The sequence below is a fragment of the Contarinia nasturtii genome, unplaced genomic scaffold, assembly GCF_009176525.2.
Source record: "Contarinia nasturtii isolate CC-2019 unplaced genomic scaffold, AAFC_CNas_1.1 Cnas_scaffold_1627, whole genome shotgun sequence".
Lineage (NCBI taxonomy): Eukaryota > Metazoa > Arthropoda > Insecta > Diptera > Cecidomyiidae > Contarinia > Contarinia nasturtii.
The window spans coordinates 584,706-600,187 of record NW_022198962.1 but is presented as its reverse complement, the minus strand read 5'-3'; the positions used below and the strand labels follow the sequence as shown (position 1 = coordinate 600,187).

Here is a 15,482-nt window from a genome sequence, read left to right as displayed (position 1 = left end):
ACATAAACACTAACACGAGATAAATGCATAGAATTTTCGCATAGCTCACGACTTCGACACCGGTATTTCGTGGCGCTGCCATTCATTTGGAAGATCTTTTGATTCGAAGTGACACATTCATGGGAGGATTTTTGTTTACACTAGAGTTTTTGTCATTTTATCATGATTTATAGAACATATTCAGCAAACTTTGAGCGGTTTACCGTTTTCTTAGATTTGCATTCGTTTCTTCGGTATAAAATTGCAAAATAAACTGAATTGACAAAAAAATGTGCGAAATTTGTCTCGAAGTTGAACTGATAGTGCAACAAACCATCTGTCATATCCCTCCCTCTCATGTTATCACACTAAGCTTATGTGTTTTCTTTATTATTTTCCATTATTTAGGACATCTTTGGCGTCAATCTGGGCATTTCTAATTCCATTTATCATTCAAATCACTAATTAATCATAAGAAATCCTCATTTATGGCGAACATATTTTTTGACGCTGTTTTGTTTTGAAAACATCTAAACAAACGATGACGTTGACATTTCACTCGATATTGACAATTCAATTTTGAATGGGAACATTTTTTTCTGTCTACGACAGTCTTACACGAATTTTAGTAAACAAAATATTATTCGGAAGACAAAAAAAAATCAAAAGACAAATCCTTTCAAAATGACAACATCCACTTTATTGGATATTGATGTTGACTCGTTGTTCGAGCAATGCAGTATTAGTGAAATTGACCTCGTTCATAAGAAGCTCCAACAAAACATCGAAGCCAAAAAGGAAGAATTAAGAATTATGGTTGGGTAAGTCTTCGCCACGCAATTCCATCCGTTCAATTCACTTAATTTCAAATTTAATAATCTAGTGAGCGATACCGTGATCTTTTGCAAGCCGCTGATACAATTGGTGAGATGCGAAAAACATCGTCCAATGTCATTGAACACATTCACGGCATCATCGGAAGTTGTCGAAATCTAAATGAACACCAGCTAATTGGTTTCAAAATCGATACGAATGCCGAACGTGGTATGGAAACTGTACAAAAGAATTACTACGGATGTATGGCACAAATACATCTTTTAACCAAATTACCAGAATTGATTTGGAGTCATCTAGATGAATGTGACTACTTCGTGGCCACGCAATTGTTTATTTTTGCTCGACACATTAGCACTGGCTTGCAATTGGATACAAATATAATGCGAAAATACCCAGTTGTAAAACGTCAATGGAATCATTTGAATCAATTTTTCTTTATGATAAAACAAATGTGCTTGGACGAATTGGAACGACCCGAATTGACTACCGACACGGCAGTTAAATGCTTGACAAGTTTAGTGTTACTTGAAAATTGTCAATTGGATAAATTGCTGACTATGTTTATACAACTGAGAGCACGGGCATTTCGTAGAATGCTTACAACTATTAGTGATGAAAATAATGCAAAACCACACCAATCAGCCAAACGCCGAATCATAGATAGCTTGCAACTACTTAATGAAACGGTACTGCAAGTTTTTAAGTGCTTTATCGATAGTTCAGGCAGCGAATCGGGAGCAGACAATAAGTGCTTGTTAGCCAGGGAATTGGAATTGATTACGGGACCAAATGCACAACCTGTGATTCATATGCTCCAAATGAACGAATCGCTGATGAATGACACCTTGCCATCGCTTATATCGAAATTTAAGTAAGTTCATTTTAAACTTGATGGTGAAGAAAGAACAATTCATTTTAGATTTATATTTAGACCACAGATGCAAATGCAACCAATCGATTCGGATGCAGTGAGACGGTCACTGGATACATGGTTGCAAACAACTGAAAATGACTCAAAACAACTGCTGAAAACTGTCATCGGTAACATCAGCTCGGTCCGAACTATTCACAATGTGAACAAAGCCGTTTCAGAGCTAGGTATATTTATATTTTTATATTTTTTCGTCGCATTTTTTATGATCTTTTGAGGTGGAAAGAAAAAATGACTTTTCTCCCCTTTAGAAATTCCATCAAATTGGCCGCTAATTTTGCAAAGTCTACAATTGAGCAGTAACATTGATTTCTATCACAAGTTCTATCAACCAATGATGCAGGATCGTATCAAAGCCATCATAACGACATCCTGGACAACAGCTGTTGAACACACAGAAAAGAAGATCTGCGAAGTATTTGAATCGAATGTTCCGTCATTGATTGGTAATATTCACCCATTTTACCAATATATTTTTAAAATAATGCAATTTTTTTATGATTTTCCAGACGAAAATTCATTCTGGGACGAGAATAGCGAAGATAGTCCAAAGAGTTTGAAGCAAGCTTTAGATATGAATCGTCAAAATCATCGTCTTCTCATGAAAACGAAGGGCTATTCGCCTGAACTGTGCACGATTTGCAATGAATTGGATAAAAGTGTTGAATCCATATACAATGATTTGAGATTATACGTCAGTTCGTTGGGTGTAGACAGTATTGAATTGAGAGAAGATCCAATTGTTCGCAAGGAACAAAGTCATCTCGTGGAATTTTTGAAAAGTTGCAGTCAAAATGGAATTTCTGAGTAAGAAACTTAAAATAATGAAGAAAAATCAAATAGAATAATGTGTGATTGTTGTATTTTCAGTTTGATATCAAAGATCAAATTGTTGGGAGTTGCAAACAATGAACGTGCCTATTCCATAGTATTTCTCGCCAAATTACTAAAGGCAATCACCGAAATTTGTCCGAATGTGAAGCAATGTTTGATGCCAACGTCATTGCTTCTATCAAACACATGGAATGAGTCATCAAATGTATCCCACATGGAACGATTCGAGCATTGGGAGCGAATTTGTCGCTTGTTAAATGAAGAATCCGTAAATCTATGGAAACAATGGATCGATTTATTCATTGGTGATAATTTACGTAAACATAATGGCCTTTGTTTTAGAATAAACATTGATTTAATCAATTTACTGGATTTCTTCCCAAATTGGGAGACATACACAATCGAAGGAAAAGACGATGAATCAAACTCATCGGTGCAGTCAACGATCCGAGTGCCAGCCCATCCAAGCATTCCATTGCAAAAGTTTCTCATCGATTGTTGTACTAAGTTGAATGAGAAAGTGGCAGAAACCTTACCAAAGGCAGTCACATCCATATTGACCGATCGTCTATTAAATCGAATTGTGCACACGTATGTGGAGCTCAGCAATCGAAATGAGTTTGTGTTCACCAATCAAAATGCATGCCTACAATTTTATTTCGATTTGAAATTTTTAACGATACTGTTTTTGAATGGAAAATGGAACGATCAACTGCAATCGTTGGCCGGAAAATTCAAGTCTCGCATCGATCCATTTGATCTTGAATTACTTCACGGAAAGTTACATACAAATGTGAAGCTTTCTGCTCAACGAAAACATCAACAGTACGGTCTGCTCATTCCAAGCACATCAACAAATCAATCACTATTAGCCGCTGTGACAAAAACCAGTGGAGCCAATTTAACACAAGAAAAGGATCCAAATCTTCTGTCGTTGGCAAACAATGGTGTGGCACACAGCAATTGGTTTACAATGCTTCCGATTGTTGTTTCAACGAAAACATCGGCCACATTAAGTGAGCCGGTTGAAAACAAAGCGCCAACAACACAAATCAAGTCAGAAAAGGTACAACATTTACAAATTTGGTTTTGACTCATCTTTATTGTATCATATTTAAATATAATTTTTCGTATCTGTTTGATTAACAAAGCTAATAAATTGACCCACAGTGTTTTGAATGTGATTTGGTCTTGAAGCGAATTTATGCACATTTCAAATAACATAAAAGATAAACTTTGCTTATATACTAATTATTAACATTGATTTTCTTGTGTTTACAGAGAAAATCACCATCGAAATCTAGTGGAACGACACCGCAATCAAGCGCTCAGCAAAATTTGGCAAATGTCAAATCAAATGCTGCCGCATTTTTTGGTGCTATGTCGCAGGATTGGTTTCGATAATTACACGAATGTTCTGAAAAATATAAAAAAATTCACAGCGCATGCTTTGTTACATTATCTTTTATCTTAATAAATAAATATGATGCTTAATTGAAAATATTGTGTGTATATGTGAATTTTGCTCGAAACTACTGATTGAAAATTTTATATGATTGACATTTTGTTGTTCAATAGCATAAAAACTAGGAATGTTGTAATATATTATGGTGAGTATTGCGTTGATGATGTTGATCGGGATTGATGATGTTGATCGACTACTCCTTATCCGCAAATTTGCCGACATCGTCACGTGCATTGATATAAATTGCTCTTGGATTTTCTTTTTGCATAGCCAAGGGGTCGACAAATGAGTCACCGGCTGTAATCGCTTTGTTCCGCTGTGGTGTGAAAACTAATGATAAGCGTGAACCTTTTGAGGGTTGAATTTCACGGTTTGTAACACCACAAAAATCATTCTCGTCCATCTCGCCATTTTGTATGGTTTCGCTTAAAACACTTCGAATTTGCTTCGGAACCAATTTTCTTTCTCTTCCATTTGCCGTAGTCGGCGTAAGTTCGATTGCAAGACGCGATTCATTGATTTTAGTTGTTGATAGTGAAGTAGCAGAGACATTGAAATGACCCTTACGTTGGTGTGGTGTTTGCAAATCATCATCATCGTAGTTGGTGCCATAGACGTCAAATTCACTGTCAGTCGCTTCATTTGCTGTTCGCTTTTTTTTCGCTGATCTTGGAGGTTTGGCTGTATTGCAAAAGTGAACAGATAAAGAGAAGAGACGAAAAGAAAGAGCAAAAGAAATGAATAAAATTTGGTTAGTTAAAAAATGAACGAAATTTTCAATAAACTTTGTTGCAATTACCTTTCTGTGGTGTGACATTTTCATCTTGTTGAAATTCCTGTACAGTGGTGGTTGTTGTCGTAGTGGTTGTTGTAATGGTTTTTGTAATCTTCATTTTGCCACTTTTCAAAACTTCGATATTTTCATCCACCGCAATATTACTACCATGTGGCTGTATGGCGCTAGAATGTGGTTTCACCAAAGCCATGCAATTGTTTTCTTGTAAATTTGGGATATTTATGTACATGTTCGGTGTAGTAGGCATTGGCATTTCTGATGCCATAATTGAACGCCTTTCCTTGCATATGGTCGACTCACGAACATGCTTCGTCATTCCATCTTTGGTTTTAATTTTTTGGATAGAATTTTGACGGCTGTTCTTTTCAAATACTTCTATCTTTTGCTTGACAATCTATTAAAGAAAATGAAAATTCATTAAACCATGTGGCTTTCAAAATCTACACCAAAATTATAGTCAATGACTGTACCTGTTGAAATACTTGACTGAACATAGAAGCCCTTTCGTCGTCTTCTGATACCTCAATGCAACCATCATCTGATTCTTTGTCTTCTATTGCGACGCTATCGTCCACTTCTATGGCTTCGTAATCATTATTCTGATCATCTGATTCACTTACTACTTCGAACGAATCATCATCCGTCATCTCTTGCTCAGAATAATCGGATAGAGAATCATTTTGCTCCACAAAATCAAAGTCCTTATATTTCTGTTGTAACAATGAAATTACTTTAATGAATGAAATTTATCAAAAGATTTGATTCAACTTACTTCGAAGAAACCATTCCATTTCTCTTCACGTTTCTTGATAATTTCTTTCATGTCTGGTATTTCGTCTTCTTTTCTATTTGCACCGATTAGGTTTTTTTATGAAAAAACAGTGACAAATATAGAATTATTGTTTTTTCCGCTAAACTAATGCATAAAATATTAAAATAAAAGAAAATACTTACGGTGGCTCCATTTTCACTGCACACTTTACTTTTGTCACTTTACTTTTGTCGTTCTAAATGTTTGATTGGAATACAAAGCGGTTGATTCTAACAGAATTGCGCTCACTTTACTGTCATTCGAATTAAAAACTGTTTTCTCTTCTTTGCACAACCGCCATCTATTCACATGAATATACCAAATGTCACGACCCTATTGGTAAAAAAACATATTTCGAAATATTTCGGTGTCTATCTGTTGAATTTTTTCAATTTTAATTTTTTTAATTCATTCAACATTTATTTTCGTTGCATTTGATAAATTGAAATATTTAATCAACACTCATTGATATATGACTGGTAGAGAGAATTGAAAAAAATGATTCAATGATATTTATGTTCTTTAAAGATTTCATTCATTCGCATTGTTATCGGTTGTTTATGATTCTAAATTTTCATTCAAATATTATTTGATTTCTGATAATAAAAATCAAAAACATTTTCATATGATGAAACGGTAGCAATACATCCGAATTTTTTGTCAACGCAATAAAAACAACCAGATGAGAATCACAAAAAAATGTACAGTAACAAATTCTCAATCGTTGATAACAATTACAAGGACAACGTATTCAATTGGTTTCATGTTTTTTTTTTTGTTCATTTCTGAATCATTTGAATAATAAGAATAAGTTCGATCTGAAATCCGAATCGTTTGACTGCTCGTGGTTGGTTCTTGGATAATGTTTGTCAATACATGTGAAAACAGACTGATGATAACCTTTTTACTCCGAAATGGAACGTAAGATAACGTGTACAACAGATTGAAGCAATACACAAATACTTTGGAATATGTCTTTCGTTGGAACAAACAGTTACGATTTATATATTCATATTATGATCATCTCAATTTTGTCGATAATTCCATCAATTTTGCCATTTCAAATTTGTGATTGACCACATAAAATGCTATCAATAGTGCGAAAAAAGACTGAAATTAATTTCCCAATGCATTTGATTTGAGGAGACAAAAATTCGTCAGATTGAAGTTCTTTCTGAGTATGAGTTCGTTTTTTGTTTGATTTTTTTGAAATAAAAAAAAGACGGAAAAAACTCAATGATAAGGACATATTTTTTTATAAATGTTTACTTTTGATGTGGCGCAATTTAAATAAATATCAGACATAATTATATCAATATAATTAGTGAATATTAGATGGAATTGCAAATTGAGTTCGATTTGTTGGTCAGCGGTATTTCAGATTTCATCATATCATCAGATTTTGTTATCGTTGTGCATGCTTCTAATATTGACAGCATTACTGTCTTTAATTTTGCACAATTCACGTTTTGTTGAGTATTACATGAATCGCAATAATTTGCATGTTGATCGTCTCGCCAGCTCGCTACTGCAAATCGTTTTGTGCACTAAACCGATGCTATAACATGATGATTCAGTTGCTGAGTTGCAACTTTTTTTTATGCTCTTCGTGAATTAATTATATCAAAAATTACTTGCTATTTGCACTGAAACTAAAAAAAGTTGTAATTTTCTATTTGAATTTTCGTTCGATTCTATTTCTTCGCGATTATGCAGCCAAGCGGAATACAAAACGAAAAATTTGAATATGTTTGCATTTGTTCGATCATCATTTGTCTGGATGACCATTTGTCAAAAATCGAAACAAAACTAAAAACGATCCATTATCGATGAATAACCGAAAACAAACCATTTAAACAGTTCCCCCCCTATACAATACAGAAAAAAAACTTTCTATTGCAACGACATTCATTGTGAATGCATACAATGCAACATATTTACTCGCTTGTCCATTACAATAGAGACAAATTTCTCATACATCTCACCTCTTCCAAATATTATTTATTAAGCAATGCGTTGCTCAAACAAAAGTGTAAAGAGTGACGATAAAAATGAGAAAGCGATAGAGACAGCCCAAAGGAAAAATGGTTATGTGTTATATTATCTTAATACATTTCATAAGCAATGATCATTAATCTTTTACTAATCAAATAAACAAACAGCGGAATACGTACAATTCTATGTTGGTGAAAGAGATCGAAATGTTGCATCAGTATGAATGGATAGCTGAATGAGCATCCGAATCAATGACAAAAGGGCAAAAATGTGTACAGGCACACAGCTGATTTTCAGATTAAATCGAATTAATTTAAGGGCTGAATATTTGAATTGCAAAAAATGAGCTCATTTTTTTAACCCAGTTTTAGAATAAAAAAGTGCCGTGTCATGTGCAAAACGAGAAAAAGTTCAAGATGTGCATTCAATCATATAAATGGGCCGAATGATTAATAAAAAATGACATTAGAACTATTATGAAGGCCCAAAAGAATGGTCAAATATTGAGATAGAAAGACAGAGGGAAAAAACTTGAAAAACTATTTTGAAGACCATTTCTCTTCCAATATTGACCTTTATTCCATACACCTCATCAATAATCATCTCGGTTTGTCGTGTTCAACTTTTTTCCACTCCGGGCAATAGTGAGAAAAAAAAACATTTACCTCTGATTCGTTCATAGTCGAGAATGTTTGTGTCGCGTGAGTGTGTATGCATCATCAAACACCGATTCATCATAAAGTGTGACTAGAGAAATTTATGAACATTCATATCGAACATTTCACTGAATGGGAAAGCATTGCGACTGCTATTTTTTATATAAATGTCGATAAAGATTTTTTTTATATTACCAATGTGGACGTGTAAATGACCAAGTATTCATTCGCCCGAAATCGATAAAGTTCGACTGTGTTTTTTTTACCATACTCTCCCGTGGATTTGTTCACATTGTCATAGTGATTTCTTATTAGTTCCAACGCTGTATCGACTCATGCGCCAAATGAAATGTACTACACTTTAATAGCCGAGGAGGATAAGAGTCGTTTGGCATTTTGATTTTTTTATCTGCCCATTTTTTTAACATGTGCACACAACATATTCTGATTATGATATTGGACAATGTAGTGCAGCACTAAAATTGCTATGATTAATGTTGTGCCAAAATATAACGCTTGATTAATATCTGTGTACATTATTGTTTTGAACAATTTTATCGGGACAATGTTCGCAGTGGGAATAGATCGCCGCAAAGAAGTATAGTATTTCGACTTCTTTCTTCATTTTGACTGATGATATCTTTTCGATAGTTTGACCATATTCCCATTTTTATCATTATTGGCGGTTTAATTGCATATTCGGGAAATGTTCGTCACTTCTTAGTATATAAAACGGGTCCTCAAGAGGGTCTTTTCTAAATCGAAAAGCTGAGAAAATTATTCTTTTGAATTTTTCGAAAATATTCATATCGAAATATCTAAAATTCACTCAACTGAATTTAAACTGAATAGTTTGAATGTGTTTGAAAAAAGTTTAATTTAAAATTGACATCAAGGTAAACATGAATTGTGTTTGACTCGAAAAAAAAGTCATTTATCACATACAAATGTGGCCGACAAATTCAAATCTATTTTGAGATCTTTCAAAAGAATGGAAAATCTCGGCTGGACAAATATGTAACCGAAGGGTTTGTGTTGTGTTTTCAATTCAATGGAAATTGCATAAAATAACAAAAGAGAGAAAGCATTTCTAATGATATTCTTTGAATTAGAATCGAAACAATCGCTTTCATTCAATGTTTTATAAATGATGGAACATTTCTTCGTTTAGCGATACAAAATCGAAACAATGTACGCTATTGGAAGAACACAAATGTCAAAGAGAACTGAAATTCAATTTATCAAAATCGACGTGGACAATTAATTAATTAAAATTGCTTTCCTGTTAAGTAATATTCAGTCTGCACACACATGCTGGCCAATTCGGTGTCTTTTATGCACCATGTTAATGACATTTTTCCCCATATGCGGACCAAACATTATCTCTAATTATTTTGCAGTTTCAAACTGACAAATGATGTGTGGTGTCCGATTCAACCAATCGGAATGCTTTTGTGTGCCGAAAATTGCAAATAGTTTTCCATCCAACCGTTTCGGTGGGGAGGAGATTAGCGTATTTGCATAGATGAGGCATCTCTATGCTTTTTGTCAATGCGAATTATAATTTTGGAATGTGTTTTTGTGTTGTTACGACAGTTTAGCTAAACTACTGAACGACAGTATATTCATATTTATAGTCGAGTGCAATGTATGACCTCACCTCTAATAAATAATCGAGCACTGGTTTTTGTCTAAACATACGTTAACCATGCCATGTATATACGAAATTTATACATCCATGGAAATTGGCTATCGGAAACCAAATCATTTGTTTTATTGATTGTCACATGGAATTCATGCATAAATCAGTGTAAACGAAAATCCTTCGTTCAAACAAATCACAAGAATTATATTCACGTGCGAAAATTCAATGAGAAAAACTTTTATTTAGTTAAACTTTTAACGTTTAAGAAAGCAAATATTTCGAACTAAATATTTCTTCGTCGATTTTTGGTTGTTGTTTCGTTCAGTTACATCAGAGAAAATTGGAACGCTTCGCGGATTTGCATAGGTCATCCTGAATATATTTTTTTTTCGCATATTTAGTGGTTGACCTTTAACTCGTTGCAACTATCACATTAATTTTCCATGAAAATTTATTGTGTGCGTATCGCGCACAGTCGTCATCCATATAAATTTCGATTACTTCCACAGTATAATTACTTTGTCAACGTTGATTTTATTTATGCACTCATTGTTCATATCACGCACTAGTTACCAGAGCGCATCGTGCCACCACCACGAATGCAGTCACGGCCCCGAACTGAACGTTAAACAAAACAGTGAATTCGGTATCGATGCAATAAATATAAAATGTGTGCTGGTACACCGAATAAAAATGAATGCAGACCAATTCATCATCATCGTTTTGAACACGAACACAAATTCGTTTCGATTTCAATTTGCAGTTTGCAAACACATTTTTATTGCAATGTTTGTCTATTTTTAAAAACTGTGTACATTTTTTGTGGTTGTTGTTGTTGTTATTTCTTGCGCTTCGGCCCTGTAAATTGTTTTAATCGGCATTTAAAATGATGTCTTCTACACTGTTTCTTAATTACTCACCGATTTAAGATGCGCGCATCTGTTGGAACCGAGCAATTAAGAGTGATTTAGTGGTGACGATGAAAATTTATGAGATGTGAAAGAAAATCGGTTGCATACTAGATTTGCCACTTCATTTTCTCCCACGAAGAGATGCGTTTCGCCTTGTCGTTGGTTTTTTTTGTGTTGGTTGCAAATTCAAGAAATTAATTGGGCCGAAAACGTGAATTATTTCATTGCTTCGATTTGCTTGAAAATGCCATATTATTGCGCATTAATAACATTCTGGCTACAATCTTACCTTCATAAATTTACGCTTGCAATCACTCATTGAGTGATAAACGACCGTCGCTCAGTCGTCACTCATCGTCTAGAAGCATTAAAAAAAAAATTCAGATTCAGAAAAAAAATCAACACCAATCACTTCTGTTTTTTTTTTCAAATCCATTAATCGTTTTTATTTGTATTTTTAGATAAATTTGTCGACAGAAATCGGTTGCAATTTGTTTATGTTTCATTTTTTTTTTTCGTCTTCAAATATCGTAACCTTTTTAATCATCATTAAATAGCAATTTGAATGTTTTATCAATAATAATAATAATTCTCTACTAATTATTCCATAATAATTTATTGCTGCATAAAATTGTGTTTGTGTGTTCAGATCATAGATCCGTCTTCGTTGAATATATATATATTCTTCTTTTGTCTTAAAGAGCAACATCAAATATAAGTTTTCATTCCGTTTTTGGCATGAGATTTCACGCAAAGTCGATTTTTTTTCTTCGAAAGAGAGAATACGCCGACTCTATTGTAAGTAAACTGTGCCATCGGAATTTACCAGTTTCCTTTAGCTTATACAATTATTTCTATAGAATATTTATTCTCATGTCTTGTCATCTCAACACAAAGAACACAATGAACTCTCTTTGCTTTTTCACCTTAAATTTGCCAAAATATGTTTTGATTAGTTAAAACGCTCATTCTTTGCCATGATATACAATGAATTTTATTCCATATTGCAGGGTGTTTTTTTTACATTTTATTCGCTAACAATATGTATGTGTGTCGGATAATGGATTCAAACTGGGCTCAATTGCTTTTGTCACATTTTTCGGCGAAAAAAGTGAATGAATATCAATTTAAATAAGTTTCTTATATAATAGTAGTTTATGTGTCGAAAGCGAGAAGGATTGAGATTTTGGATTTAGTTTTGTACAAAAACAGAAACATGAGAAGACATGAAAATCAGGGCACAACTATCGGATAATAATCAAAAAATTTCATGCTACTTGCAAATTTTCACATTTATTATATATATTTTCATAAATATTGCCATTTTCATTATCGGTGTTATACAGTGATTATTCATTTCTCAAATCGCAAAATAAATATCTTCAAAATATTAGTCGTCCTCATAATCGCAACTACTGTTTACTCACAATTCGATTTTGTTTATTTTATTTTTGTATTTGCTGATGCTGCCAATCAGATTCATTTTGCATCAATATGCCTAACTTGTCTTATATTCAAATAGCTAAAACTTTATGCTAATGTTTGATTTAATCATGTCTAGATATTTCATTTAACGTAGATTTCGTTTGATTCTTCTTTTTTTTTTCATCAATCATTTACTTTGATTAAATTACTATTTGGTATAACAAACATTTAAAATTACACATTTTTTTTTGTTCGGATTTTCTTCTCCATTTTCTAGCGTCTTCAGCCGTATCGATTTATTTTTTGAGTGTGCGATTTAGGATCAAAAACAATTACAGAAACTTTTCAACAAATTTTGAAAAAGAAAATAATTCCCACCTCGTCATATGACCCACCTCTTTGATCGAAAAATTCGCCCCCCCCCCCCCAATCGTACACTCAAAACATCAACAACACGGTCTGTCCATTTTTTTTTTATTCATTAATTTAAGTAGACTGATAATTTTAAACTTTAAATATGTAAAGATGTTATGCATAGAATATATTAAAAATTCCTATATATGAATCAATATTCTGCGTATAATTGTATATATATAATAGATGTGTGTGTGTTTTTTTCTTTATTTATTCATTCTTGTGGGTGAACCCTTAAATTACCTAAATGGATTAAATTACAATCAAATAGCAAAAAAGAAATTCGACGAAAGAGAAAATAATAAAAATATATAAAAAACAAATTTTGATTTGAAAGAAGAAGAAAAAATATTGCAAATGACCAGCGATAAAGTCGATGAAGCTATCTGTCTTGGTATGTGTCAACACATACCCATCGAACAGTTGCTTCACAAATTCTACTTTGTTTAGACACCCAGAAGCCGTTGTGTGATTTTTTTTTTGCATCCGAAGAAAAAGAAACAAAGATTATTTACATCGTGCAAAGAAAATATTTATATATTAAGGGTATGCGCGTGTGTGTGTGTGTGAATCATCGTGCATATTAATTTTGGATTTTTAGATGATTGTGTGCGTCGCCGTTGCTGTTGTTGACGTTTCGGTGCTTACGCTGCTGTTGCTTTCGTGCGTTCTGTCATGTGCGAGCGGAATATGCGATTGATCTTGTGTAAAATTTTGTGAGGTGATGTGATGCGATGCAGATGACATTGAGAATGTTGGTGATTGATCCAGTGAATTAGCCGCCGTCGAATAGTATGTCGGAAATGGAGCCAATGATGGCCCCATTGATGATCAAGTCGTAGTCAACTGACGCCACATTGTCTATTGATTATATCGAGAAGAGAGTATGTTATTCAGCGCTTATAGCTGAGTAATGTCTGAAAAAAAACTCACGTGTCACATTGAAGAGAGATAGGGCCATGAAAAACTGTTACCAGATAATAACATGTCACGGATCAGCGTTTCAATAGGCGTTTTACCCACCAAACGAACAAAGAACAACTGCTCAATTACCTGAAAGGATTAAATCGAAAGAGATAATGTTTTAATGCTGTTTGAACGGTTCCACGCAGACATACAAAAAAGCCGTTTGTTTTCAAGTTTGTCTTTCAAGTTTATAGTCGAAATTAAAAAGAGAAAAAAAATTAGAAAGAAAAACGAGACTTACTTGTGATGAAACGGTTCGCAGCGACGGTAACCGCAACAATAGCTTTCCGAATCGTGTCGGTTGATTTGGATATTGAGTACGGCAGTATTCTTCCAAAGCGCACTGTGACTTCTCTTGCAGTGATTCGATATGTGCAATATCCGACAGACCACACGCATCTAAAGGGTTAAATAAAAACAAACACATTCTCCTTAGTTTTATACGAACTGAACGTGGTAATCAAATGTCAATAAAAAAGTCTATTTCAATGAGTTAAAAAAAATTTCAGCGAATCTCTTTTCGCGTTCGTTTTTGCATATTTTCGTTATGTTAATCAAATGTGTGATTTTTATGAGTTAAAATGAGTTTAATGTATTTGTCGCGACATTCATTGAGACCATGCCCCAATTTTTTTCTTTTCGTTTTAAATTTCGCTTAATTCAATTTGGCATCCAGTTTTTACATGGTCCAGGCTAATAATAATTGTTTTGGAATTATATGCGCTTATGTTTGTTTATGTGATGTGCGACTCATCGCGTTGAATTGAAATGCAACTGTAGTTTTTATTGGTCATTTCCGTAGTTTGAGGCAAATGCGTGTGTGCCAACCGCCAAGTGGATTTTCAGATCCGACTGTGGAATTAATCGGAGCTCAACATTATGGAATTATAACAAGTAAAACATAATTACATTGCGTACATTGGGTTTCCTTGTTTTTCCCATCATTTCTGACGTCAATTTAACGATCTGAGATTAACGACTCGTGGCTGAGATTTTCCATGTTCGCATTTTATTTTTTGGTGACTTATGTGATTATTTAAAACATGAATATTTTTCGGATTCCCCTTAAGCTGGAGGATTTCTTTTGTGTGTGCTCATTTTTGCAGCGGAAATACAGCCAACGCAATCGCCTGAATAGGACCAGTCGCATAGAAACCGTGGTATTTTTTTTAAATACACGATATGAGTGACAATGAATGCAAACAGTCATGCACACGTCACTTTTGTATCAGAGCCAAATTGACATAACACAAAAACGTCTGATGTAATCTCATATTTTCTCTCATCCGCCACAAAAGCGCGTGCTATCTCGTCTTTTTCATTTCTTCTCTTGACACTATTGTTTTCTTTGGCATTCACTTAGATTTTAATTTTCAAAAAATGTCAATCGAGAACCAAGTGAGAAAGAGAGAGAGAGTAGAGATATAAAAATATGTGTCATCTGTTCAGAGTGAAACGTGTGTACGGTGACAATTTTGAGTGATATGTTGACGGAATACAAACGAGTGAGACAGAGCAGATGCAACTCTCGCTAGAAAAAAAAATAACTTCACCGTATACGAAGAATTTTTCCGAATCTACCGTGTTTTGGAAGGCTCAAACTCAAAACATATAGTGTAATTGTAACCCTTGACGCGTAGTAAATGTAAATTCAAATGAACACAAAAAAAACCGAATACAATGGCAAACAACCCCTTGAAAATTTAGTACAATACACAACTCGACCACAATTCAGAAATATATTCGCAATACACTCTTTCGAATAGTTTCCATATATGGACCGCCGAACAATTGATATTCAATATTTGTTTGACATG

At 33.8% G+C, this 15,482-nt stretch overlaps 2 protein-coding genes across 2 annotated transcripts; one reads left to right on the top strand and one right to left on the bottom strand.

Annotated features, from left to right (window-relative positions):
• Positions 1–396: 396 nt before the first annotated feature.
• Positions 397–4,082, top strand: LOC116346641 (conserved oligomeric Golgi complex subunit 1). The gene is made up of 7 exons (XM_031776803.1): positions 397–800; positions 863–1,687; positions 1,748–1,914; positions 1,999–2,193; positions 2,257–2,554; positions 2,618–3,647; positions 3,863–4,082. Exons 1-7 carry the CDS (start codon positions 664–666, stop codon positions 3,983–3,985), a joined length of 2,775 nt encoding a protein of 924 aa, XP_031632663.1. The 5' UTR covers positions 397–663; the 3' UTR covers positions 3,986–4,082.
• On the bottom strand, positions 4,031–5,928 carry LOC116346642. Its single transcript, XM_031776804.1, has 5 exons — positions 5,797–5,928; positions 5,615–5,687; positions 5,313–5,552; positions 4,846–5,236; positions 4,031–4,727 (listed from the first exon to the last, which is right to left on the bottom strand). Exons 1-5 carry the CDS (start codon positions 5,805–5,807, stop codon positions 4,240–4,242), a joined length of 1,203 nt encoding a protein of 400 aa, XP_031632664.1. The 5' UTR covers positions 5,808–5,928; the 3' UTR covers positions 4,031–4,239.
• Positions 5,929–15,482: the final 9,554 nt, after the last annotated feature.

Bases quoted from the DNA above. Each gene is read 5' to 3' on its own strand.
- LOC116346641 (XM_031776803.1), top strand. From the start codon at position 664: ATGACAACATCCACTTTATTGGATATTGATGTTGACTCGTTGTTCGAG. The intron at 801-862 runs GTAAGTCTTCGC...TTAATAATCTAG, and splicing joins GAATTAAGAATTATGGTTGG to TGAGCGATACCGTGATCTTT. The intron at 2,555-2,617 runs GTAAGAAACTTA...TTGTATTTTCAG, and splicing joins AGTCAAAATGGAATTTCTGA to TTTGATATCAAAGATCAAAT.
- LOC116346642 (XM_031776804.1), bottom strand. The intron at 5,553-5,614 runs GTAAGTTGAATC...TTGTTACAACAG, and splicing joins AATGGAATGGTTTCTTCGAA to AAATATAAGGACTTTGATTT. The intron at 4,728-4,845 runs GTAATTGCAACA...TTTGCAATACAG, and splicing joins AAATGTCACACCACAGAAAG to CCAAACCTCCAAGATCAGCG.